The 26,319-nt window shown below is 42.3% G+C and overlaps 1 protein-coding gene across 4 annotated transcripts; it reads right to left on the bottom strand.

Moving 5' to 3' along the window:
- Nucleotides 1-26,319, bottom strand: LOC125292223 (butyrophilin-like protein 2). 4 transcript variants are annotated; one of them, XM_048239432.1, is made up of 11 exons: nucleotides 26,198-26,319; nucleotides 19,035-19,118; nucleotides 18,470-18,808; nucleotides 17,807-18,085; nucleotides 14,659-14,718; nucleotides 12,638-12,730; nucleotides 9,992-10,027; nucleotides 4,826-4,885; nucleotides 2,300-2,344; nucleotides 1,941-1,984; nucleotides 1-1,843 (listed from the first exon to the last, which is right to left on the bottom strand). In XM_048239432.1, the coding sequence occupies exons 2-10, from the start codon at nucleotides 19,087-19,089 to the stop codon at nucleotides 1,947-1,949; spliced, it is 1,005 nt and encodes a 334-aa protein (XP_048095389.1). In that variant the 5' UTR covers nucleotides 19,090-19,118; nucleotides 26,198-26,319; the 3' UTR covers nucleotides 1-1,843; nucleotides 1,941-1,946. The 4 variants fall into 4 exon arrangements, with proteins under 4 accessions (XP_048095389.1, XP_048095387.1, XP_048095388.1 ...); XM_048239430.1 differs by lacking the exon at nucleotides 1,941-1,984; XM_048239431.1 differs by lacking the exon at nucleotides 1,941-1,984 and having other exon boundaries at nucleotides 26,194-26,288.

Genomic DNA, 26,319 nt, shown 5'->3' with positions numbered 1-26,319 from the left:
GAAAATACTTTATTTATAACTCTCTTTATTTATAACTCTCCGGTAGCCTTTTGTTTTCTACTGGAACACTGACCACTGATGGTTAACCTGATGGTCTCCTGGAACACTTCTGAAAAATGTGCAGTATCTATCTCTTGACACACCAAATAATCAGACAAAATATTCCTACATCACTCCAGAAACATCAACATATTGCATGATTGTGGCTGGCTTTGCATTAATGTTATTGGTCTAGCACCAGTCAGACTGTGGGTTCCTAAGCTGGGTGAACCCAGAAGCACCAGTCAGACTGTGGGTCCCTAGGCTGGGTGAACCCAGAAGCACCAGTCAGACTGTGGGTCCCTAGGCTGGGTGAACCCAGAAGCACCAGTCAGACTGTGGGTCCCTAGGCTGGGTGAACCCAAAGGCACCAGTTAGACCGTGGTCCCTAGGCTGGGTGAACACTGATGTCTGTTTTGAAATCACCAAAAACCCAGCACCTTGTGTACAGCACAGTAGAGTTGGCCTTATTTAATAAATAGCTGCACAGTAGAGTTGGCCTTGGTTCTCTGTTCCCCAGCATATAAGTTATGAACTCATCAATAAAGTATCTATCTATCTATGAGAGCATATAAGAAACAAGGAAAGAGAACATGGCACACTCCAGGAAACACTTCCAGTCTTTTGGAAAATAAAAAAAAAAAAAGACAATTAAGGCAGTTCATAGAAACAACAAAATACAAAAACATTATACCATGTCATGAAATGCCAACTAAAAGACAAAAAGTGCTTATTAATGTTATCAGTGTAGTCCACACACAAAGCCATGTGCTGATTAGCTGAGCTAAAGCGCCCAACATCACTACTGCTAAAAAGGCTTTTTATAACGATAAGATCCACAGTACCAGCTAAGGAGAAACAGTGCAAACGGGTTGTAAGCAGGGCTGCCTACAGAGACCGGGGTTTTTACAGTGTAATCATGGAATGGACAGCTAGCGGTCGTGAGGACATGATTACTGAATATGATGAAAACATGTTATGGGCTTGAAATCACATACAATCGCTGACTGCACCTTTAAAGGTTGTATCAGCGATGGCGGGGTAACGTCACTTCTGTTGACGTTCAAACAAAACAGAGAGCTACCTCGCTACTCCCTCCCGTGCAATTGAAACTCTCCTGAACACGCATCTCGGCGGTTATTGGTTGGAACACTTTATTTTGCCTTTGAGTGGTTGGCAACACTTGTTAGCAAATTTTTTGTGTGTAGATCTCGGAACCTAGGCTGCCTACAGAGACGCGTTTTTTTGACGGCCTGCTTATGGGGCAGCTAGCGGATCATTAGGAAAGATTAGATGAATGTGATCATTTATGTTTGGGCCCTTTTTTGGCCTGCAATCGCTGATACAACCTTTAAGCTTCATATAGACTGTTAAAGCATATAGGGTACATCTGTGATGTCCCTCATTTGGACAGAAATGGGCTTTCCAAACCTGTACTCATTTCACTGCCATTATTAACAGAAAACAATAACACACTGCGTTTATATAGTGCTTTTCAAGGAAAGCGTCCAATACACTGCAAGTTGGCAGTGATTCCAACCTGCAGGCTCCACACAGTGGAGAGGTGCTGCTGGTGACTAGTGATTCTAGAGGAGCACCTGACAGTTTCTGTTTCAAAAACTATCTTTAGAATAAGTGTGTATAAAATGTCACATATCCCAGTTTCCTGCTCAATGTGGAGTTTGTCTTTGCACTAGCTTGTGCATCTTGACTAAATGTCAATAAATAAAATGTTGTCCATGTCCACAGAGTCAAAACGGAGTCCAAATTGAGCCCATGTGCCAGACCTCTGGATACCACTTTTCTGAGAGAGAAAAAAAATACTTTAGATTCATGTACTGAGATTACATTGGTCAGCACAAAAGAAAAAGATATTTATTTTCTGGATTATAGTCAGACACCTGTGTTCATGCTTGATGAAGACCGTTCTCTAATGGACCCTTCTCTGAAAATAAAAAGGTGGAACAGAACAGAACGTAAAGGAATGTGTTTAACATGGAACAGGTGAGAGAGAGACTTTAAAACATATCAAACAAAGGTGAAAACATCACATCTCAAAACTCAAAAATCTCCACTTTGGCCAGAGTTTTAAAATCAGCAAATAAAATGGAGGGTTTTTTGTGGAAGAAAGGGCAAGAATCTCCATATTTAAAAGCATGTGAGGACGTTGCCGGAGCTGAGCTGCATCTAAATTCATTTCCCCTTTCTGAAGATAAAACCCCAAAGTAAGTCAGTTACCAACCAATCACCTCCAACTCACCTTGAGTCAACTCTGTCCAAACTTTCTCAAATTTCTCCATACATGCTGCAAGATAAGAAAATTGGGGTTACATGCAACAGAAATAGGGGTTTAACTAAGGCCAATAGCAAGATAGGCACCTGCGTCAAAAATGCGTTTTTTTCAATGGGAGAGGGTAACTTTAACAGCTGATGACACTAATTTAGCTGTGACTCCAGAAGGGTTATCATACAAAAATGCAAACTACAGACATGTATCTTTTCAAAAAGTATAAGCGACCTTTGCCACCTTGAGTGGTACCGACATCTCATCTGGCCCATGGACTAACACGGCCGCCACATTGTGACACAGCATTATATATATTTTAATTAATTAACATTACTTTGTAGAAATTTGCTTTCACTTTGACATTTTTTTGATAATTATTGTAAAAATTAAATTGACAAAGATTCCATTTATTAAAGCAATAAAAGGGGAAATCAAAAGGGGTGTGAACACTTTTTATAGGCACTATAGGTATCGCTGAAGCACATGTACAGTAAATATTATTGTTTCAGAGTTCTACTTTATACACATTGATTTCTCTATTTATAAGTTGCACACAATCAAATAACTTAAACTACAGAAATACACTACTCTAAACTGATTAGGATAATTGAATTGTTAAAATGCTTTCTGCACGCTAGGATCCATGCCGATCGCCTGTATCCACTTCTCTTCCTGTAATGGCTTAATATTCGGGTCCACAACTTATCTGGCTTCCTTAACTGGTTGGTAGGGCATTATATCACACAGTAGCTTTTAGGCATTTTTTTATTTTTTATTAGGGACTGTTTTTTATTTATTGAAGGGGCCACGGAGGATTTTGTGCTTCAGTCAAAGTTGCATGACCCTCCCTTGCCTGCTAGAAATTGTTCAATGACCCTCCGACAGAATTGTCAAAAAGACATGACCCTCCTGCCAATTGTAGCTGTCTTCGCCCAGCTGCTTTGCTACGAAGACACACTGATAGCGTTCTTAAATCAATCTTTCCCGTGAGCTTGCATGCTACCAGTCCTTCCTTTTCAAATGTGTTGCACCTGTTTGCACAATTTCACAAATAATCATATGTGATTAATAATATGACAAATAATCCCTGTGCGGGACGAAAACAATGCATGCCAACTTTTTCCGTGTTTATCCATTATTTTAACTTTCCCTGCTGTCTTGCGTTTTAATATTTTCCGTAGAATATCCCATATTTTAATACTCTCATAACATTATCCCTGCAATCAGGCCTGTCTCTGTGTTGCCCTGTTGCTACCCTTGCCCTTCCAGCGAAACAGATGTCTTCAAATCATTTGTTTACCTTGCTTGAAGCCGAACTTAGAGTGATGTTAACCTATTTAAGTTTAACGGCGTGATTGCATGTTCGGCCTTATGTCTATGTCTGCGCACCTGCCTACCATCAGGCTACTCAGCTACTAGAGAAAGAATTTCCCCTGTTTGTATGTTCACTCCAAGTTGGCCTACCATAACTTACCAACTTTGCACTGTAGACCCTAAACTGGCTATTTATATTTTTCTGTGACATAAGCAAATGTATTTGTTCAACTTTATGAAGCAGAATTAAGCACTAGGCTACTGGGAACGCAACACATTTTTGTTTGCGCAGGAGAGAGAATGACAGCGATTAACAAATTGCACTTGTTGCTGTTTACCAATAAATAGCCTGCTATATATTTTTGCAAACAACAAAAACAGAAAGGATGGAGACAGCAAAGCTAGAGATGGGCAGGAACAAGGTCAATTGGTAGATATGCTTGTCAAAACGTTAGGAGCTGGATGTGGATGAATGAAGCACAAGTATGCTTAACTAATGTTAAGCATGCACGCTGTTTAACATTACATGGTATACTAAAAGTAAGCCAAAGGTAAATGTAGCCTTTTTAGGGCTGTGTAAAGTTGACCAAATTACTGTAATATAGGCTGTTAGGCGTGAATAAAGTAGGCTACTTTGTTGCTACAACCCTTCCGACGTTAATGGGGACGATGTTTGTTGACATTTTCCTGTATTGTGGGTGAGAAACACGGGGCACAGCTATGGAACGAAAGAGAATGTAATATGGCGCCAGAAATCACATTCCCTCTAGAACCTTTGCTAGCGCCTATGTCCCTCAGTCTCCATTGAGTCTCTAAGAAAGCAGCGGCAAGGGCCTTCATCTTGCTACTCTGCAAGAAAAGAAGGAAATGAGGGGGTAGCGTGGTGTGCAGAGGGTGCCCGAAGTGTGAAGACTGAGACTGAGAGCTACATGGAAAAATATGCACCTAGGCCACTTTGAAATGTTGCTGTTTTCATGATTACAAAAGTTGGGTGACCCTCCCCTCAACAAAGAATAAAAAGACATGACCCTCCCCTATTTTCCTCCAGTGGTCCATTCCATAAATACCGAACGGTCCCTTATTATTGTTTTGCTAGGAGTCACCCAGGCCTAGTTTTCAACCGTTTCTGAAAATGCACCACAAAGTCAGTCTGCTCCTGTGGTCAATCAGTCATCTCCAACTCACCTTGGGACATGTCAGACTTCAATTTCTCCTTCAATACTTCCTTCATCTTCTTTAGCATTTCTGTAAGAAATAGAATCAGAGGGTTAACAGAAATGAATCCATTTTGGTGATTTCTGATTATACATACTCCACACTGTTGCAGAGGTTACATGTTATTTAGGCATCACATCCCCTCATTAACAGACAACAGAGTCACCTCCTTGATTCTAAGACTCTGGTTCTAAGAGCAATTTGGATCAAGTGTGGAAGCAACCACCTCCTCTTAAATGTGGAAAAGATGCCGTGGTGGTGGATTATTCACCGTCTCCCCTAGAGTTAGATAAGTGAGCAAAAGCATTTTTGCCTCTGTGCATGCACCGTCATAGCCTGGCAGAGCCATCGCTAGCTTAGCTTAACATAGTGAATGGAATCTCTCTTTGTGAGTGAGCCAACAAAGAAACAATCCCTAATTACTTCTTGTGGCCTGCATATTCACAATGAGTACAAATGGTAATGCAGATTAATAATAATAATAATAATAATAATAACAACTTCAATTTATATAGCGCCTTTCAAGATACCCAAGGTCGCTTTACAAAGGTGGAGATGCGGGGGTAGGGGCAGGGTGGGGGTTTAGGGAGGGTAGGCAAGAGAGATTAGGTGTGTTTTGAGGTTGTGAGGTCACGAGAGGCTGCGTCCTGGAGGGGCGCTACATTCCCGTGAGATGGCTGCAGTCACAGACAGCTTTGGCTCCATCTGCTGGTAGGAGTTGGAAACTCCACCACTCAATGTCACGATATCCCAACACACCTGGCTGATCAGAGCCTGATGAGCTGAAGGCTTTTTAAGGCTCAGAACCGCGGTTAGTGGCAGAAGTGGGGTTTGGGAGACAAGCTCAAGTTGTGCTCTTCGAGAGGTATAGACCCGTCAAAGTGGAGTATCTGAACATTGGAATACTTACGAGAGACTGAAGGACTTACACGCTGGGTTGGCCCACGGGCTGCAAGCTAAAGTAAGGCTAAAGACTGTTTTGTGAGGACACTTACCGAGGAATCGGGGATTATTATTTCCCTGTGGAAGAGACATTGTTTAAGTTGAAGATCGACCGTATCCTTAGTTACCATTTTGAGTTTGGAATACTGTTTCTGTTAATTCCCAAGACCTTTATTAAAATCCTTCATTGCATTCTAACCTGGTGTCCTGGCACTGCTTGAACTGTCCCGCTGAGAACCTTGTAGCCTCTCATGATATCACATATGGTGGAGAATGCGGGCATAGTTCAAGGACTAATAGTGCATGTCAGAGGAGGACACTGAACATTTGATCCCCAATTTTCCAAATTGGCTGTAGGCCCCACAAAACAAAATGGAGGCAATTTTGCAAGCCCTGGTGGCTGGCCAGCAAGCCCAGACGCAAGCGAACGTGGCTCTCTTGGAGGAGCAAAAGACAGCCAATCGTCTGAAGACAGAGGAACTGCAATTACAGAAACAATTGGCCATCCGTAATGTCCGCCCAATAAAGCGGGGGTGATTTTATATCAAGATGGGGACCACCCGATGGCGTTGAGGCCTACCTGCGCCTTTGAAGTTACAGCCACTAGGGGGCGTGGCCCAAAGGTACAGTGGGTTGGACTGTTAGCCCCCCTTTCTATCGAGAATAAGCTGAATGCTGTCGGGACCTGGCCCTGACAGAGTGACTGACTTATGATGCGCTGAAGGCCGAGATCCTCAGCAGAAGTGGGCTCACCAAGTTTGGCATGGCCCAACGTTTCCCACAGCTGGACCTTTCACCCAGACCAGCCTCCTGCGTGCACAGATGCGAACTTGTCGGATCGCAGCGGAAATGGCTGGAACGAGGAGAATGCGGCAGCGCAGTGGTGGAGGCGTGGTGGTGAATCATTACTTCACGGGCCCTGCCATTATGGTAGCGGCTCATCAGTCAACAGGCATTGACAACGGCTGATCTAACCGTGGAAGCTGTGGAAGGTACCAGGCCACAACAGAGATGCTTGGGCTTCCAGAAAGGAGCCCGGTCGCGTCCCGCCACAGGCCGGGGAAGCCGATCAAAGAACCCAAGGTTTCCAATCCAGCCTACAGGGCTGTCCAGTCTCCAGGGGAACCAGAAACCAGCCGGCACCAGGCCGAAATGCCCGGGGAGAGTGAAACCCGACAGTGTTACCGGTGTGGGGAGATGGGACACATCTCCTGGCAGTGTGGGAAACGGCCGATTGAGCCTATACCCACTGCTGAGTCCTCCCGGCTCACCACCCGCCCACCTTTTTGCCCGGCTGGTGGGAGTCGTGGAGATAAAACCCCAGAGCGACCCCCACCTGCCGTTGACTAAATCACCAGGATGTGGAAGCCTTACTAGATTCCGGTGCGGGTCACCCTGGTGCGTGGGATCTGGTGGGTTCATCGTGTCTGACCCCAGGGAAAGTCCTCCCGGTTTCCTGTGTCCATGGAGACACCAGAGACTACCCACCACTGAATTCCCAGCCATTACCACCACCAGGAACCATACTCGTGGCGGGGTGTGGTGGGATTCCCTACCAGTTCCTGCCCTAGTGGGCCGAGACTGCCCAGCCTTTCACCCACTGTGGAGGGCTAGGAGAGGCTGACCCGAGTACCTGAGGCGGAGAAGGTAAGACTTATCGAGGAGAATATGCAAGTGCAACCCTCAGAACCACTCACTCCAGCCTGTGCTCTTGCAGGGATGGCAGGTGCCCAGGCTGGTTCAGAGACTGGTCCCGAACCGCGGCAGATGAGAACATGGCCCCAGAAAGTGCTCCCATCTCCAGTGAGGGAAGACATCCAAGGCACCAAGAGCTTTCCCCTCTCAAAGGCCAGTATGGGTACAGCCAAGTTGCAAGATCCCTCTTGCAAATGCTTTAAGAAATGTGCAGGTGATAGAGGGGGAGTGGTGCTAGGGGGATAGGACAAGCCCTACCTACCCCCATTTTGCAGTAAGCGGGGTTGGTGTATCAGGTAGTATATGAAAATGGTGAAGTCATTGAACAGCTCCGTGCCACAACCCCCGGACCACCCCGTACTCAACCCTAGCACACACACACCCCGCTAGGGGGCCACCTAGGGGTAGAGAAATCTAAAGAAAGAATCTTGCAACTTCTTTTTGGCCAGTAGTACACAAAGAGATGAGAGAACTGCTGTAGGTGGTTTGCCCTGAGTGTCAGCGGGTGGCACAAAGCCCATATATAGAAACCGGCTCATTCCCTTGCCCATCATTGGAAACCCGTTTGAGAGGATTGGACTGGACATCGTTGGGCCCTTACGAAAAGTTCAGGGGGACATCAGTACATTTTGGTCATCCTGGACTAGATAGACTCCTTGGGGCATGCTGGCTTCCTAACCACCCTTGACCTCACAAAAGGCTACTGGCAGGTGCCCCCTGACCCTGGCGTCGAAGGGAAAGCGGCCTTTGCCACTAGAGGGGCCTCTACCAGTATACCCGGCTCCGTTTGGTCTCCACGGGCCTTCCACCGTTCAGCTTGATGGATGGGGTCCTCGCTCCCCAAAAAGATGCCTGGCGGCATATTTGGATGATGTGGTCATACAAAGTCCAGGTTGGGCCAGCCACTTGCCCGGGTACAAGCTGTGATTGATTCACTCAGGGAAGCAGGGCTCACAGCAAATCCAAAGAAGTGTAGGCTGGCCTTCAGCGAGACAAACTACCTGGGTTTACACCATTGGGGGGTTGGTCAAGCCTCAGGGAAGCCAAGTTAGACCATACGACTGGCCACAACCCATCACTAAGAAACAGGTGAGGTCATTTTGGGCCCTAGCTGGCTACTAAAGGCAGCTTTATTACAAATTTTTTGCTACCATTGCTGCACCTCTAACAGAGCTGACAACCAAAGCGCCACTCCGACTGGTGAGGTGGAATCGAGGGGGGCAGCCTTCGTCAACCTGAAGCAAGCCCTGTGTTCCAGTCCGATCCTGGTGGCTGGACTTCAAGAAGGAGTTTATTGTCCAGGCGGATGCTTCAGAGGTGGGTCTGGAGTGCGATGCTTTCGCCCAGGCACATGGCCCGATGAGAACATCCCATTTTCTACCTAAGCAGGAAGCTACTTCCAAGAGAAAGAACTATTCCACTGTTGAGAAGGAATGTCTACCGCTGTAACCTGGGCCCTGTAATCCCTGCGGTTCTACCTTCTGGGGCCGGTTCACGGTGGTGTCTGATCATGCCCCTCTGCAGTGGACGGCCCGGAACCGGGAAACTAATAGTAGGGTTACCAGATTACAAGCATTTAACTTTTCTGTGGTCCACGCCTTCTTCGCCTTCTTCACCCCGACGAGGGGCGTCGGTCTCGGGGGTGTGATGTCCGCGAGAGGCTGGAGTCCTGGAGGGCTACATTCCGCGTGAGATGGCTGCAGTCACAGACAGCTTTGGCTCCATCTGCTGGTATAGTGGTGTAGTGGTGGAGTTGGAAACTCCACCACTCAATGTACGATATCCCAACACACCTGATCAGAGCCTGATGAGCTGAAAGGCTTTTTAAGGCTCAGAGACACGGTTAGTGGCAGAGTGGGGTTTGGGAGACAAGCTCCAAGTTGTGCTCTTCCGAGAGGTACAGACCGTCAAAGTGGAGTATCTGAACATTGGAATACTTACCAGAACATTGGAATACTTGCCTGAAGATTGGAATACTTACCTGAAGATTGGAATACTTACCGAGAGACTGAAGCGCTTCGTTGTGAATACGCAGGCCGCAAGGAGTAATTAGGGATTTCTTTTTGCTGGCTCACTTTTACTCATGACATGCTATCCAGCGACGAAAGATTCCATTCACTATGCTAAGCACTGCCGGACTAAGACAATGCATGCATGGAGACAACATGCTTTTGCACCGTTGTGCCCTGGAGCAAGCCACTTAAGCCCAAGTTGCTCAGGGGAAAATGTAATCCCATGTAATATAGCTGACATATGTAAATCACGTTGGGACAAAAAGTGTCTTCTAAAAGTAATTCTAATTTTTTTCTATGCATCATGAATGTTAAGTAATCTTACCTTTCTTTAATGACTTTTACAGATCAGTAAATGTGAGTTTAGTTACTGACAGAGTTTCCGTGGATTATTTTAGCTCAATCTGTTATCAGACTACATTTATTTCCCCTCTCTGAAGATGCAACCTAAAGTAAGTCGGCTATTCTGGTCAATGAATCATCTCACCTTTGGACCCGTCAGATCTCTTATACATCTTCTGTGCTGTAAGAAAAGAGAGAGGGGCGTTAACAAAACCTTTAGAGTGATTTCTGATGCACACCCAACACTGCTGATGCACACCCAACACTGCTGCAGTGTTTAGCCAATAATCACTTCATGTTTCTATGAAGCCTTTGCCTCAGTGCACCTGGAATGGAATTCAACTACAGTTGGGATAATACATTTTTATTAACTTGTATTAACTTATTAACACACATTTAGAGGACATTCTGTTATGTTATGACAGATGTAGCTAAAGCCAACACTGCAAAAACTGCTTATCTAATCAAATCTAACAAAGTGTTATTAATCTAACCGAGCCTTATTAATTTACCCAAGTGTTTACCAAGTTTATTAATCTTATATCAACATCAATTTGGCACTGTTTTTAGTACGAATAGACTTACTAGCACTTTCTCCTAAAATCATTTGACTTAATTTAATAAGAGCTTGACTTCTTTTAAGACGTCTCATCCTGAAAACAAGCAAATTTGTCTGCCAGTGCGTTAAGTAAATTAGTCTTGATAAGACTCCTTAAAATAAAGTCTTTTTAAATTATGTCATATGATTTTACTAGAAAGATGTAGGTAAGTCTCTTTATACTGAAAACAATATTAACTAGATGTTTTTATCTTAATATAAGATTAATAACACCAGGGTTTCTGCAGGTATCAGCAAAATCTAATTTCATGCTTTTTCATGCCACTTTACTAATTTCTTGCCCACATGTCCAGCTGCAGATGCACTCACAGCACGTTGCATTACTAGCATCCGGTGTCACGACTTTGTGCACCAGCCGCATTAAATTAAAAGGTTCCGCCTGTCAACCATTACGCTATACCAGGGCTCTTCAATTGGCGGCCCGCGGGGTCATTTGTACTGGCCCTTTAAAAAAAAAAATTAAGCTCTAGCAAGCGCATGAGCTGTTCTCCACTCTTGCATCTCTCGCTCGCTTTAGTCCTGCAGCCACTGCACCTCAGCCCATTGCACAAGATAGGCTACATTACAATTCATTACATTTGTACGTAAGTTGAACGTAAGTTCCATCTTAGTTTAGTTTCCTAAATTGGCACTACGTTGGAGTTTATGAACTACTAATATTTAACAGGTTGCACCACACAAATAGTTTCTGTCAACAATATCGCAAAGAAAACCACGCGGGCACATTCTGCAAAACTTGGTGGAAAGGTGGAGCAGATCCGACTCAAAGGGAATTTCAAAGTATTTCTATATAGTAGCCTGGCTATTTTTTTTTTTACGATAGCGATGGCGAAGAAAACTTGGTCTCTCTGTGTCCACTTAGTGAATGATGAATTTGTGCGTAGCCTAGGCTATTGCGGTGTCCTTCATTTCTTCCGCCTTACAACATAATGCAATAATAGTCTAGTGAAGTCAGAAATGAGCCTGTCTAAAGGCCTCTTGGAAATCATGTGGCATGTCACATTAAATGCGCACTCAATTGTGATTCGAAGCAAAAAGTATCACCGATAGCCTAACGAAGGTAAATTGCATTTGTAAATGTGGTGACGGCAAAACGTTTTGTGGTTAAAGTGAATCGTAGACTACCGGTATATAATAACCAAAGAAAGTGAAGGAGATGATTTGCACCTCCGTTCACCAAATAAAGGCCGTGGTTGTGTTTCTACAATATGTTGGCACAAAACGTAATTTCTGTCAGAAACCAAGTAAGCTAAACGTTTTCATTGTCATCGTGAACTATGCCCATGTTCAATATGTTTTTCATTTATTCAAGCAGTGACAGTGACGTGCGTCGGAAAAAAGATGGGCCTGTCCCTCTCAAAAAATGTTAAAATAGTGTGAAAAAAAAAATCGAGAGGTCAAGGTCATCTAATTTAACTGTTGGGAACGTCAAATAGCAACAAGTTATTCAAATAGTAACAAGTTAGTCAAATAGTAACAAGTAGGCCTATCGTCAGAAGAGCTACATATGCGACTGATTACACATTTAATTCACCTGAACAGTGTTTGAATCCTGTTTGTACTCACTGGAAATCTTGGACCTAGCAGTTACTGCGCAAAGCACAGATTCCATTACTGCTATCTTATCACAGATTTCATTCCATATTAGCCATCAACAACCAGTTAAAGATGTTGTATGCATGTACAAAATACAACATTTGAACACCCATATTGCTGCTGTTGTACTTCATTGTATCTACAGCTGTAATGTGATTACTCATATTTCAAGCCGCATTTCTCCGGCCCCTCAGTTGTGATGCTTTTCATGAACTGGCCCCCATTACAAACTAATTGAATAGCCCTGCTCTATACTGTATTTCGATCAAAATTATATTTAAATGTTTATATAATCAAAATAAATTGTGAAAAACAATGTTTTTATTCCATCAAGTTTACATAATTTGTAATGCCTCTGAACATGGAAGTTCATGCTTTTTCATGCCTGAATTTTCACAAATCTATTTAATTACTTTTCATGCTTTTTAACGACCAGCGGAAACCCTGAACACTTGGTTAGATTTGATTAGATAAGCAGTTTTTGCAGTGCATTCCAACTGGTTGGGTCATTTCATAGTCAGTGGGCATCAACAATTTAACTACTTCAGTAAACTCAGTGTGATTATAACTACTTACCCATGAAGACTACAAGTAGACATAGGCCAATAATTATCACCACCAATGGAGCCATTATCAAATAACGGTGCCTATTATGACCGAACATGGGCACTGAAATAAAAAAACACACATAATGTCATTCAATGCAGGAGACATCAAAAAGACCAATAATTATATTATACCATCACTATGAAGATAATTATATTATGCCATCACTCAAGATCATGTTTTTGTCCAAAAATTCTCAAATGGCATTAGGTACCTGGATGAGGAACTTTTGCCATGTGTCTCATTTTTAAAGATCAACCTAGGACTACACTTCCCAGAATGCCTAGCTAAACAGCTGATTGACGGAAGTGTCCTATACTAACATCAGTCAAGTGCTGCTGTTTAACTACTTGCATTAGTGCAGCCTATACTGGGAACGGATGGGAACTAGCCACCTAGCCTATACTGGGAACGGATGGGAACTAGCCACCTAGCCTATACTGGGAACGGATGGGAACTAGCCACCTAGCCTATACTGGGAACGGATGAGAACTAGCCACCTAGCCTATACTGGGAACGGATGGGAACTAGACCTAGCCACCTAGCCTGTACTGGGAACGGATGGGAACTAGCCACCTAGCCTATACTGGGAACAGATAGGAGAACTAGCCATCTAGCCTATACTGGGAACGGATGGGAACTAGCCACCTAGCCTATACTTACTGGGAACGGATGGGAACTAGCCACCTAGCCTATACTGGGAACTGATGGGAACTAGCCATCTGTACTGGGAACGGATGGGAAGCTGGGAGGACATGTCTCCATTGAAGTATTTATACACCAGGAGCATAATGTATACAAAAGGCAAACTGTTTGCAGTAATCCAGCAGTTTGTCTTTATGCGTGTGTATGATTGTATCAGGGCTTAAAATTCAATTTTCAAAATGGGGGGGAATTCCCCCCTTAGGTTATTCATGTAGGGGGATTTACACAATTTGGGGGGGAGGGGAGGTCGATTCTGATACCAAGTCAAGAATTGCGATTTCAATACTTCTTTTTACTTTTTTAAAAAAAGTGTTTGATTTTGGGGCCCCCACCACCCCCACCACCCTGACGTCATCAGTAATATATACTGTAGTGGGATCATTCACAACAGTGGACATCCTAGATTCTGCTTGACTCTCTCCACACACACAAACACACACTGAAAATGATAGCTTATGTGATATGTTTCTATCATATATTTTTGAATTCATATAGAGTGTATTTATTTAATAATGCATTTTTTAAAGTATAGCATTTTACTAGTAATTACTACTAGCTAAACATATTTAGTAATTTGAATGCCCTCATATTGACGTTTAACCTATAACACTTAGGCATATCTTTAATGTGGTGTGTAGGTCCAATTGAGTGCACATTGGTGATGAGTAGGTGTAATTGAGTGCCTGTCACTTTAAGAAAATACATTGAGAGTAATTCTATGGAGTAATTAGCCCCTTCAACCTGATGGTTTTAGGCTGTAGTCGCTAGTGAATAAAAGTTGTGCATAGTCGCGGTATGTGTATGCAAATCATTATGTTTTCTATGTCATTAGATACAATAAATGTTCAAAAACTAACATGTCGAAGACAATCTTTCTGGGATCAAGTGTTGACGGACCTGAGCTAGCAGGATAGTTACCAAGGAGCTCTTTCTAGATGTAAAAGTTTGCCATGGTAAAGCGTAGCCCTATTTGCGTAAAGCGCCAAAGTGGTTCTCTCTCTCTCTCTCTCTCTCTCTCTCCGTGTGTGTGTCGTCTGCATGAGGCTATGTTCAATTCAACTCGGTAGTTGATCAGTCCGGGTCAATAGCACCGCATTCACGCCACTTAATGATTAGGCTATATTAACGCCATCAGACAGGCTGTAAAAGTGTATCGCGGAATTTCTCTCATTATGATGGCTAGAGTTGCGGGACTTGAACAAATTATGCGCAATACCCGCAATCCCGCAGTGAAATTTAAGCCCTGTGTATGTGTGTGTGTGTGTGTAATCATTATTAAAACTTACAATCAGACCAATGGCAAAGGCCAGTACTGCAGTTGGCAAGATACCCCCACCCTGTGATACCTATGCAAAACAGAAAGAAAGAGTGACAACGTTGGGGAGACATTGTTTGAGAAATGTCAATTTAAAGGAGAATTCTGATTATCTTAACACGGAGCCCAGTTGATCATGTTTGCGGAGTACTGTGGGCCTGAAAAAAAAGTGACACGTTTTGGTTTCCGTGGAAATGGGAAAAGGCACAAGTTCGATTTCAGTAAGGACTTCAGGCTGCAGAAAGCATCCAAGGGAAACAGAGGTAGGCTATGAGAGCCTAGGCTACAAACACAGAATTTAATAATATAATAATAATAATAATAATAATGATTATGAAAAGTCAAAGAATTTACACTATTTCTTTCCCATTACTGGGTTGAACATGCACATTGGTGTCATGTAAGGACCCTGTTCATGTTGTACAGCACTTGTGATGATATTTTGAGTCTGTTGGGAGGCACAAAGGCACAGTTTAGTTAATGCCCCCACAGGATGGCTTGTAGGTACTTTAACCGCTAGCTGGCCAACTCACAGCAGGCAGCCCCAAATTTTTTCATTGTTTTTCCAAACGGCAGTACCCCGTGAACATGATCAACTGGCCAGAATTCTCCTTTAAATTGACATTTCTCAAACAATGCTTCCCAAATGCTAAGTCATTCCTTCTTTCTTTTTTTTTTACCTTAAGGTGATGATTCACAGCAATGTTGCTGAGTGACACTATCCCATTGAGATTGGGCAACATCATTTCTACCCGAACGATTTGGATACTTATGGGCAATGTTTAGAGATCATCCAATCAGAGTGCTAGCAATGAATCACATGACCATCTGTGAGCTTCTGAAAAAAGAGAGGCTTCTTATATCTTTTTCCTCCACTAAGTGTTTATGTTGAAACCCAAACTGGACATTTTACCTCATCAAATGCTTAAAAAAAACAAATAACATCTATTTTGATGTGCTGAGGTTCTTAAAGGACAATTCCGGCACACATGTGTTATTAACCCTTAGGTTCATTTTGCGCCGGAATTGTCCTTTAAGAAGACATTGTTTTCCCTCCCAGTAAACTGTCAGCTACAATTGAGAATGAATGGGATTTAGCTAACATTGCTATTGCAAGCTAGTCATTGAGAATGAATGGGATTTAGCTAACATTGTTATTGCAAGCTAGTCATTGAGAATGAATGGGATTTAGCTAACATTGTTATTGCAAGCTAGTCATTGCCAGTTGTCTGTTACCCTCATTAGTTGCCCTGTATCTTACCTGGTTGCCCGTTGCCAACAACATTGCCCAACAAATTGGCTTTACAGTGAGCAACAAGGAGGGACAACAAATTAAGTTTGAGTATAGATAAAATATCTCATAGCCTACCTAGTGAGTATGGATGAAATATCTCATAGCCTATGTAGTGAGTGGCACAGAGCTGGTCTAATCTAGGGCAGATGGAGGTAACGTGTTTTGATTCCGGATATTGGTGTGCACATCAGCCACGGTGATCACATGATTGCATGAAGACTCGTGTCATTTTATAAACAAATAGAAAGCATATTTTCTGCATTCTGTTTATGTTTAAGTAGCCTATAAGACATTTTTAAGTTTTGGAAGAGGAAAAAAAAAGTGCTTCAGATGAAAAAATTTGGCTAACACTGGCTTATTTACATTAAGTTGACTTGGCTTAAAGAAGAATTCCGGTCATTTTTAACTCAGATCCCAGTTGATCATGCTCGCGGAATATTGTCAGTCGGACAAAATGTGGAAAAAAATTGGTGCTACCTAACGCAAATTAGCCAGCTCGCAGCTAAATCAGCCAAAGGGCCTACAAGCTGTGGTGTGGGGACATGAGTGCCTCCTAACAGACTCAAAATGCCATTACAAGTGCTGTGTAACATTTAAAGGGAAACTTGGCAGGATTTCCCCCTCTGCTGGAGAAATTGTGCATTATGCTATTTCAAAACTGTGGGAAAAGGTAACGATAAAGCACATGGATTTGTTTACAAGCTAGCAAAACGGTTAGCATAAGTTCGGCAGACAATGTGGATGTTACAAGGTAAGAAACACGATTTAAAACGAGTTTCTTGTTTCTCACTTCTCTTTCCGGGACGGTAGTCTCAATGTTGCAAGGTTGCTTTTCCGCCTGGGGACGCTAGGGGCAGCGGGGAAAGTCACCATTTTCACCGGAACAGGTCATTTAACCATCCAAATGATTTCTAAACGGGTTTATTACGTTGAAATAGTTGCCAAGTTCCCCTTTAACACAATTCACACGCCCCTATTCTCTGTATCGGTATTGCAATAATCCCATTCACATTCACTCTCTTCACCCCCTCCATGTTTGGTACTGTCTGTCCACTAGCCACTTGTACCACTGTCTTTATGCCTCACTGTTTGCGTGCTATATTAGCACATATGCATAACCCCCCCTCTATGCCACAGCCAAACTGTGGCCACACTTATACATTTTCTTAAATAGTTAAATAAATAGATTTTACTTTACTTTATTTCTGCATTGTTGCACTGTTGACTTACTCATTTGCACTATCACCATGACACTACCACCATGACACTCATTCACACAGAGCACCTTACCATACCTTACTATGCACAGAGAATCACAAGCTCAGTCCCCAAGGCAGTCATTGCAAGTGCCTCTGATTTATTAATCACCACTATGTGGATACTGTTTTTAGAATTGATTTAGATTAAGTGTTAGTATAATTTGTATTTTTGTAATTTGTATTTTAGTATATTTTTATATATTGTATTAAGTGTTAGTATAATTTGTATTTTAGTATATTTAGCATATTCTTTATCTTCTACTGTCCTTACTGCTTAGTTGTGTTTTATATTATATACTTTAATTACTCTTTCTACGGTTAAAGAATGTGTTTGTGTTGTATGTATGCTGCTGCTGAGACCTTGAATTTCCCCTGGGGATCAATAAAGTATCTATCTATCTATCTATCTAAGTTGTTGGAGCGCATCAACCTGTGCTGCTGAACTGCCATTGGCTCATCTGTGTTCAATGGGTGGGACTTATTTTTACTATAAATTGTCTGCAATGCTTATTGTTATTCTAATGTTGTAAGTCACTTTGGATAAAATTATTTGTACCAACACTTACGCGGGACTTGCACCTCCATTTCTCTGGTCTGTCCTGGGCTTGTCACTCTGCAGAGAAACCTGTTGCCGTCACTCTGCTCCACAGTGACGGAGCTCTGCACTCTGAGTCCCTCAGCAAGCCTCTGGAACATTGTGGGTTCAGCTCGATCTCGGAGAGTCCGGCCCTCACTGTCCAGCCACTCCATCTGGGGCTCGGAAGACCAGCCTGAGGATTCACACTGCAGACGCACGTCTCCACTTCCCAAGCTCTCCGCCGAGATGTTTGGAGTGGAGCCAACAGCTAGTGGGGAACACAATCAAATGAGATGCAGTGAGTATACAGGTGTGGTGTGTGTGTGTGTGAGTATACAGGTCAGCATAAGCATGTGATTGTGAAAAGACAAAAAAGCAGAAAAATATACTTAGACAGTGGAGTGGAGACCAAAAGTACCACCACTATGACCGGTGCAGGCCTACTGTACACGCTCAAATCACACGCACCACATTATTTTGTGTAAAAGCCATAATTCCACTTATAACCAGCAGGGGGCACAACAAACTTTTTATTACAACTTTGATGAGGTTTAGTCAACAGTGGGGGCCAAAAAGACCACCAAGCCACTTGGTCATTTAAGCAGATTTTATGAGTGATGGAACAGGAGGTGAGATTCACATCAGTACTTACTCTCCACTTTGACAGACACTGTCACTTCAACAGGCATGGTGTCAGTTGCAATGTAACACCGGTATGTGTTTGCGTCTGAGAGTGTGATATTTCTGATCTTCAGTGAGAGGTTTCCTCTCTGCAGTTCCTCTGTGAACAGACTGGTCCTCCCTCTGTAGGCTGGGAGCTGCTGGTCGGTCCAGTCCTGGCGACTTTTGTGATGATGCACAACTTTAGACCCAATCAGCCACGTCACCTCATCATCCACTGCGCTGGTGTGGGACTTCAGGAAGCAGGACAGGATCAGGTCTTCACCAACCACACCAACTACAGGACCATCAGGACCCACCACCTCCACACCTACAGGAACAACACACCAGGACAACACACCATGACAACACACCATGACAACACATCAGGACAACACATCAGGACCCACCACCTCCACACCTACAGGACAGAAACAACACACCATGACAACACATCAGGACAACACATCAGGACCCACCACCTCCACACCTACAGGACAGAAACAATACACCATGACAACACACCATGACAACACACACACACTCGTTCTCTGTACCTGCAGTGCTCGATATGATGCAGAGAACAAAGAGACTCCAGTGTAAATCCTTCATGTTGGCAAGATGGCACACAACCCAACAACCTGAAAAGCAAACACACACACACAGTACCTTCTATGAATATTACCATGATAGATTTGCAAATGACAAAATGCAGCAGTTATTACATAATGTGGTGTTGTTCCCTGATGCGGTGTAACAAGGTTCAATCATCTTTACCAGTGTCATGTGAACACATTCCTAACTTTGGGGCCTTGCCCAACAACTCATATGGGAAAAGAGAATGGAAAGGTGTTTACATGTGTGGTTTCAAATTTACAAACAAGAAAATCATGGAAGCCTGGAAATCTTAACATGATCCATCTATCTGTTGACCCTTTTCTACATAATGTCTTCATGTAACTGTGACCACACAGTGGGCTACACTACACTACACTACACTACACTAGCGTCTGACTAACACACTGACCACACAGTGGGCTACCCTACACTACACTAGCGTCTGACTAACACACTGACCACATAATGAAGCTGAAGTTGGCGATGGAGTTGAGTATAGATTCCACCTTAAACATTGCAGTTTTCTACCACCAGGGGGCAGTGTTGATCACATTTCCGAGAGGACACAGGCATTCACCAGCCAAGTAGTAGCAGGCTCTCCCCACAGACTTACAGCATCATCATTTCTCCTTTGATAAATCATGTCTTTTATTCAATATATCAGTAGATATCGCACTTGTCTTTTATTCAGTAAATCAGAAGTTATCGCACTTGTCTTTTATTCAATAAATCAGTAGTAAATCAGTAGATATCGCACTTGTCTTTTATTCAGTAAATCAGAAGTTATCGCACTTGTCTTTTATTCAATAAATCAGTAGATATCGCACTTGACTTTTATTCAATAAATAAGTAGATATTGCATATATCTTATTAAATAAATCAGTAGATATTGCACTTGTCTTATTAAATAAATCAGTAGATATTGCACTTGTCTTATTAAATAAATCAGTAGATATCGCACTTGCCTACATAGACTATAAGACTACCAGTGCTGCTCGCTCTCTCCTGTTAGGCCGGGAGCCAGGTTCACTCCTCAGAATGTTCTACCTTTTTTTCAAAATTTTTTCCTATTATCTTATACCTTGGGCCATCACAAGTTGATAATGACCACCCACAACTCGGCCCCGTTTGATCTCAGGGGCCAAAAAACACCCTTTTTGTGAAAAGCTTTTGGCGGAATGATGTAATTGTAAATATTAAGGTACTACAGCTACATGGTCATATAACCCCAAAATTGTGCATAGTGTATCCTGACACATAGGGGAAACTGGCAAAAAAAGATTCTGGGGATTGCTGCCTTTTTGCTGTTGTTTGCACCCTCAACATACCCCAAAAGACAAAAAAATGTCTGTCCGCCTGACAAATTGTCATAAAAAGTGATAATTATCAAGCATTTTATCACTACCTCAAAGGTACATGAAAACTTCCCAAGTTTAAAACAGGGTTCTTGCAGGTTTCAGTAAGTCAAATTTAAGACCTTTTAAAGGAGAATTCCGTGTGATATTGATCTAAAGTGTATTGAAACATGATACCGAAAAAAGCGTATGTCTCATAGCCCATCTCGCTTGTCCCCTGCACTCCAAAATCTGGGCTAGTTAGCCGATGCTACCAACAGCTTTTTTTCAATAGTGGTGCTTCGCATCGGCTAGCCATATATGCAAATAAATCACTGTTTTACACCCATTTACGAGGCTCAATGTATCTCCACACTTCATTGGTAGACTTCCGAGGGCCCTGACATTTAAAACGAGACATTGAGAACTTTGAAAAAGCACTGGTAGTTTACTTTACAAGACGATTTATACAGACCTTCACTTAAGTTTGGCGTTTGCAGCCATCTTGAATTTAGTCACGATAAGTCGAAAGCAACGAGTAAGAATGAACAGGTATGATAAGGGATCAGATTCCAAAAAAATAATTCAGTGGAAATGCATGGATTCCAGTTGCTGCTACTGGAAGAAACTGGAGGGTGACTCCCTTGGCCTGTGCACTATAAATGCAGCTCTTGGCACTGTGGATTACCACATATTTAAACTTTCTGAGAGCAGAACAGAGCCCCAATGTTTACACAAAGCCTGGAAAAATACACAAAAATCAAGCCCAAACATAGTTGGGGTAAAGACAGCTCCGAAATCTATTAAAGGTCAATGGGTCATCCAGAAACATAATCACTCCTGAACTCATTTGTATCTACAAACAACCCTCATGATAATGACGGCATTAGCTTGGCCATACCTATCTACATAATTTCCTCAGGCTCTTTTCCTGATTTTTTTTCTGCATTCAGAATCAGTCCAATGGTCTGATTTACTTTTGTTTTCAATTGTGGGTGACTTTAAAATCTAAGCCACATGGTGGAATGTACTGTATTGTGAAGCTAAGTCCGCTCTCGCCCGAGTTCTGTTCCTTGATTTTAGTTCAACGTTTAACATGATCACTCCTCCCAGGCTGTACAACTAACTTCGTATTGGCTATGGTGGCTAATGTTTTACTGTGTCTATGGATCTCCAACTTCCTATAGGAAACGTTGTTAAAAGCTGTAATCGTGTCTCATTATGGATCTCCAACTTCCTATAGGAAACGTTGTTAAAATCTGTAATCACGTCTCATTGAATGGCTTGTGGTGCAGACGGGACCATTAGCATCTCGCCTGCTAGCATCACGTTTAAAAGTGACTTAAGATTTCCGGTAATTTTCCTATTTAAAACTTGTCTCCTCTCAAGTTAGAAAGTGTAATATAGAGGGAGAGCAGATAGCTAACAAATGTTCAGAAAAAAGTCCCGTTGGCAAATTTGAGGAAAAGTCGGTATAGGGGCTATTTCACACAATTTGAGGTTGCTGAATTCAAATATTATGTTTACCAAGCTCAATTTTGAGTTTTAAGATGGCTAATTAGCATAATTCACATACTTTTTGGTTTTGCCATCAGATATCATAGGAATTGCAAAAAATAAGGCATTAATATACTCTTTATGTGTCAGATATGTTGTTGGAGAAGACAGGAATTACCCCACTGACCCTCAAGTAGCAAATGAAAATAAGCTAAAATTAAAATATAAATTGAAATAATAGCAAAAATTCTGTATGACGTTTAGAAACTAAATAGATTCCTTGATAATAAATTTATAGAATAGTAGGTGACTGCTCATTTTTCTGTAGAAAGTCTTTTGTCACTATTATCTACTTTGGCTATTTAAAAGGTAATTTATTGCCAAAACACCACACAATATAAATGAGCTATAACAAACAATAAAGGACTTATCACACACAAACTACTATTTTACTGATTACAAAAATAGTAATTATGTAGGAAGTTTAGAAGTTTAAAACCCAGAATTGACCAAAAGTGCACCAAATTCAACACAAATGTCTCAATACACTTGGAGTAGGCCTGCGTCCTTTCTTTTCCAGATATTTTTGAGGATTTGGATATCGTTTCAGTATCAAGTATCAAGATATTTATGGCAGGTATTGTATCGAAGTCATCATTTTGGTATGGTGACAACACTATGCCAGAGCCACTGTTTTCTAGATGTCGAGGATCGGAGGCTCGACCACCAACAAGTGATGCTGCTCAATGGCATATTAGAAGAGCACATTATCAAGCTCTAGTATGAAGGCAAGCACACATAGCAAATCCAGTGTTACTAGAAGTAAAATGTTTTTTTCTTGTCGGTTGTTGCTGACGGTAGATGCATTTCTGCATTAGGCTTATGCCCGCTAAGTACTGTAGGACATTTTCTGAGTTGAAGGTTATCTGTGTAACTTGTTATTGTGATGAAATGCATTAAACACCACATGAGTGACTCACTATGTTAGCAATAAAAATACGGTTGTGTTTTAATTAGAATTTCCGAGTTTATTACATGTTAACTGTAATCATGTTCCCATTGTTATGTTAATAAACTATAGTATGACTTATTTAATGCTTAAACATGTATTTAGAGAACACTTTTATTTGGTTTTAGTGATTACTTTTGAAATCAACCCAATTTAGGGAAAAACAAGCAAAAACAAAAAAAAAAAAAAAAAAAAAAAAAATCACTATTTTATGTTAAAATGCTGATTATGCGGCTTAGAACTTAGAATGGGCTACTCGCACGAAAGGCTCTAATGCACTCGTTTCTTTTCCGGTGAAGCCAGGTGTGTTGGAACCTGCCGCTATTGTTAATGTAATTAGTGTCTCTACACGGACCCCATTGGATGTTGCACCCAGTAAATCAGCATGTTACGATAAAGAAGGATTTATGCCAGTTAAAATTTGTATTATTGGGTACACAAGATATTCAGTGTCGCAGTGAAGATGTAAGGAGCAGAATATAACAGAACATGCCGATACAACACAGTTAACGCTCCACCGGAAACAAAGCGGCCGTATTAACAGCCTTTCGTGCAAGTAGCCCATTGAACTTGGTAAACAAAATATTCAGAATCAGCACCCTCAAATTAGGTAAGGAGGGTGGTTTACCAACTTTTCCTCAAATTTGCCATAAGGAGGGTGGTTTACCAACTTTTCCTCAAATTTGCTGTCAGAAGTTCTCTTCTGTGAAGCTGCTCTCCCTCTAATAAGACCTACGGAATATCAAATGTAGCGATTTTCTAGGCTGATTTGACATGGAACCATACTCTCATTCAGGCGTTATAATCTTCACTAACCAATTCGTCTGATGCAGCTCAACCTTATTGCTGGAAGTTAGCCTACAGGGACTATTTTCAGGTGCTGCATGATATTGCGCTGCTGTGCTCATGGTGTTCCTAGATTATAACGCTGGAATGAGAGTATAGTTCCATGTCAAATCAGCCTAGAAAATCGCTGTTTCATTTTCCGTTGGTCTTATTACACTTTCTAACTTGAGAGGAGGCAAGAGGAAGATGACTGAGTTGTGCAGGTCAGTAAAGCGCTGCATTATGAGGAGCTGAGGACTATGAGTGCTGTAGAGGAGCTGAGGACAGAGAGGGCTAGGAGTGCTGTAGAGGAGCTGCAGCAGGACAGAGAGGGCTATGAGTGCTGTAGAGGAGCTGCAGCAGGACAGAGAGGGCTATGAGTGCTGTAACAGTAGATTAGAGTGTGACATGGATGCAGATTCCCTAAGAATAAATGGGCCAGAGGGAAGCAGGTTGGTCTTTTGGTATGTGTGTGTGTGTGTGGGTTGTGAGTTGTGCAGGTCAGTAAAGCACTGCATTATGATGACCTCAATGACAAGTATGCTGCATTATGATGACCTCAATGACAAGTATGCTGCATTATGATGACCTCAATGACAAGTATGCCTATCCAGCCACAAGTGACCTACTAGACATGGCCACATTTGTGGACCCACGTTTCAAGGATGTATGTTCAAAGAGACAGGGTTGTGGGGACACCCACACACACACTCACACACACACTCATATACACACACACACATATACACACACACACATATACACACACACACACTTTACAGGGTTGCCTTGAAACAGAGAGTTGTGGCTGAGGCAAAGGCCCTCTTGCCTGATGAGAGCAAAGCTCCAGCTTTGCTGCCAGCAGACCAAGGGGGCAAAATGGGTCCACCAACAGCAAAGAAGAGGCACCACTGTAAGTGTTATAGGGCATCCCCTGAACCCTGAAACAGTGGTATGCTCATTTTCCTCCTGGCACGGAACTTGTAAGAAATGTGCAAGTTTAGGTATATAGCATACTTAATTCCTACTTCATTATTGTGACATTATGCAGGCATTATTTTTTGCTTCGGTATTCTAGGTAAATTATTTTCTATACATTTTATTACACTCCTTGTGCAGTTTAATATTTACAAACAGGTCAGGTATGTACTGTGTAGCCTAGTGTGCTATCTGCACAATTCTCTCTGTATTGACCAACTGGTTTATTATATTGGCTATTAACAGTAGCCTATGTTTTGTGTTACCTTTATTGTTCTCTTGTTGTAAATCTGTAGGCCTGTGTTGTCAGTCAGGGTCGACCCACTGTATTGGTCTACTGTGAACAGCTACTGGACAGAGACATGCGCTTCTTCCACCCTACCTTCCCATCTGACCTCACCATGCCATCAAAACATTCACCATGCCATCAAAACATTCACCATGCCATCAAAACATTCTGACTGTCAGCTACTGGCTATTCCTTGAAACGAGCTAACATCACAGACCACTCAAACATCACAGACCACTCAATCATCACAGACCACTCAAACATCACAGACCACTCAAACATCACAGACCACTCAAACATCACAGACCACTCAAACATCACAGACCACTCAAACGGTGTACCATGTTGCTTACATCACAGACCACTCAAACGGTGTACCATGCTGCTTACATCACAGACTACTCAAACATCACAGACCATTCAAACAGTGTACCATGCTGCTTATGTGGGGTAACCCATGCAGATCAGGTACCCACACTTACATCACAGACCACTCAAACGGTGTACCAAATTCTATATAGCAGGTTATCAATGTAAATTGTAACTTGAAAATGAAAGATGACTTACAAATTGACTGACAAGGTTTGGTTGATTTGACCACCAGAGGCCTTAACTGATTTACCTATTAGTACAACAGGAGCGTACTAATTATTGATTGACCTTGGGATCAGCCTCCCAGCATCATCCAACATCACTTTACATCCCCAGTGCGATGGTACTAAGGCTACATTCATTCAGAGGGCTGTGTTGTTTGAAGACATGCCAAGTGCAGTATTTACTCAGGTCAGGAAGATCTTTCTTCTGTGCATCTTGAACTTAACGTTAAGAAGTCCGAATGGCTGTGTATGTAACCTAACGTTGTGTCGGTCGCAAAACTTTCGACAGGGAGATAAACATAGACAGTAGCTACTGAAACGTTCCCTTCTTCTTCTTCTTCTTGTTTTATTGGCAAGAAGACATTCAAAGTACAGTATTTAACACAGGCATTCTGTCACCTCGTTAATTAACGATTCATCATGTCAAATCTCTCTGGCCAGCCACTCTGACAACAATAACACAGCTAAGCTAGCTGTCGACTAACTTCATGTCTAGCTCTACCATGCTTAGCAAAAACATACATTTCTAAATCAAAGAACAATTAGCAGCTCTAAAGGCCACTGACTTACTCACAGGTCAGGAAGATCTTGAACTCAACGTTAAGAAGTCCAAATGGCACGAGCAGTTGTAGGATAGTATGTGCGTGTATGTGTGAAGTATTGTCGGTCGCAAACTTTCTCTTCTTTGAAGAGAAG

Source organism: Alosa alosa, chromosome 3, assembly GCF_017589495.1.
Source record: "Alosa alosa isolate M-15738 ecotype Scorff River chromosome 3, AALO_Geno_1.1, whole genome shotgun sequence".
NCBI classification, from domain to species: Eukaryota; Metazoa; Chordata; class Actinopteri; order Clupeiformes; family Clupeidae; genus Alosa; species Alosa alosa.
The sequence above is the reverse complement of the archived record's forward strand: the minus strand, read 5'-3'. Positions and strand labels throughout refer to the sequence as shown.

Coding starts and splice junctions, on each gene's coding strand:
- LOC125292223 (XM_048239430.1), bottom strand. CDS start 19,089: ATGAAGGATTTACACTGGAGTCTCTTTGTTCTCTGCATCATATCGAGC. Junction 18,086..18,469: donor AGTGTCTGTCAAAGTGGAGA/GTAAGTACTGAT, acceptor GTTCCCCACTAG/CTGTTGGCTCCACTCCAAAC. Junction 1,844..2,299: donor TTGGACAGAGTTGACTCAAG/GTGAGTTGGAGG, acceptor TTTCTCTCTCAG/AAAAGTGGTATCCAGAGGTC.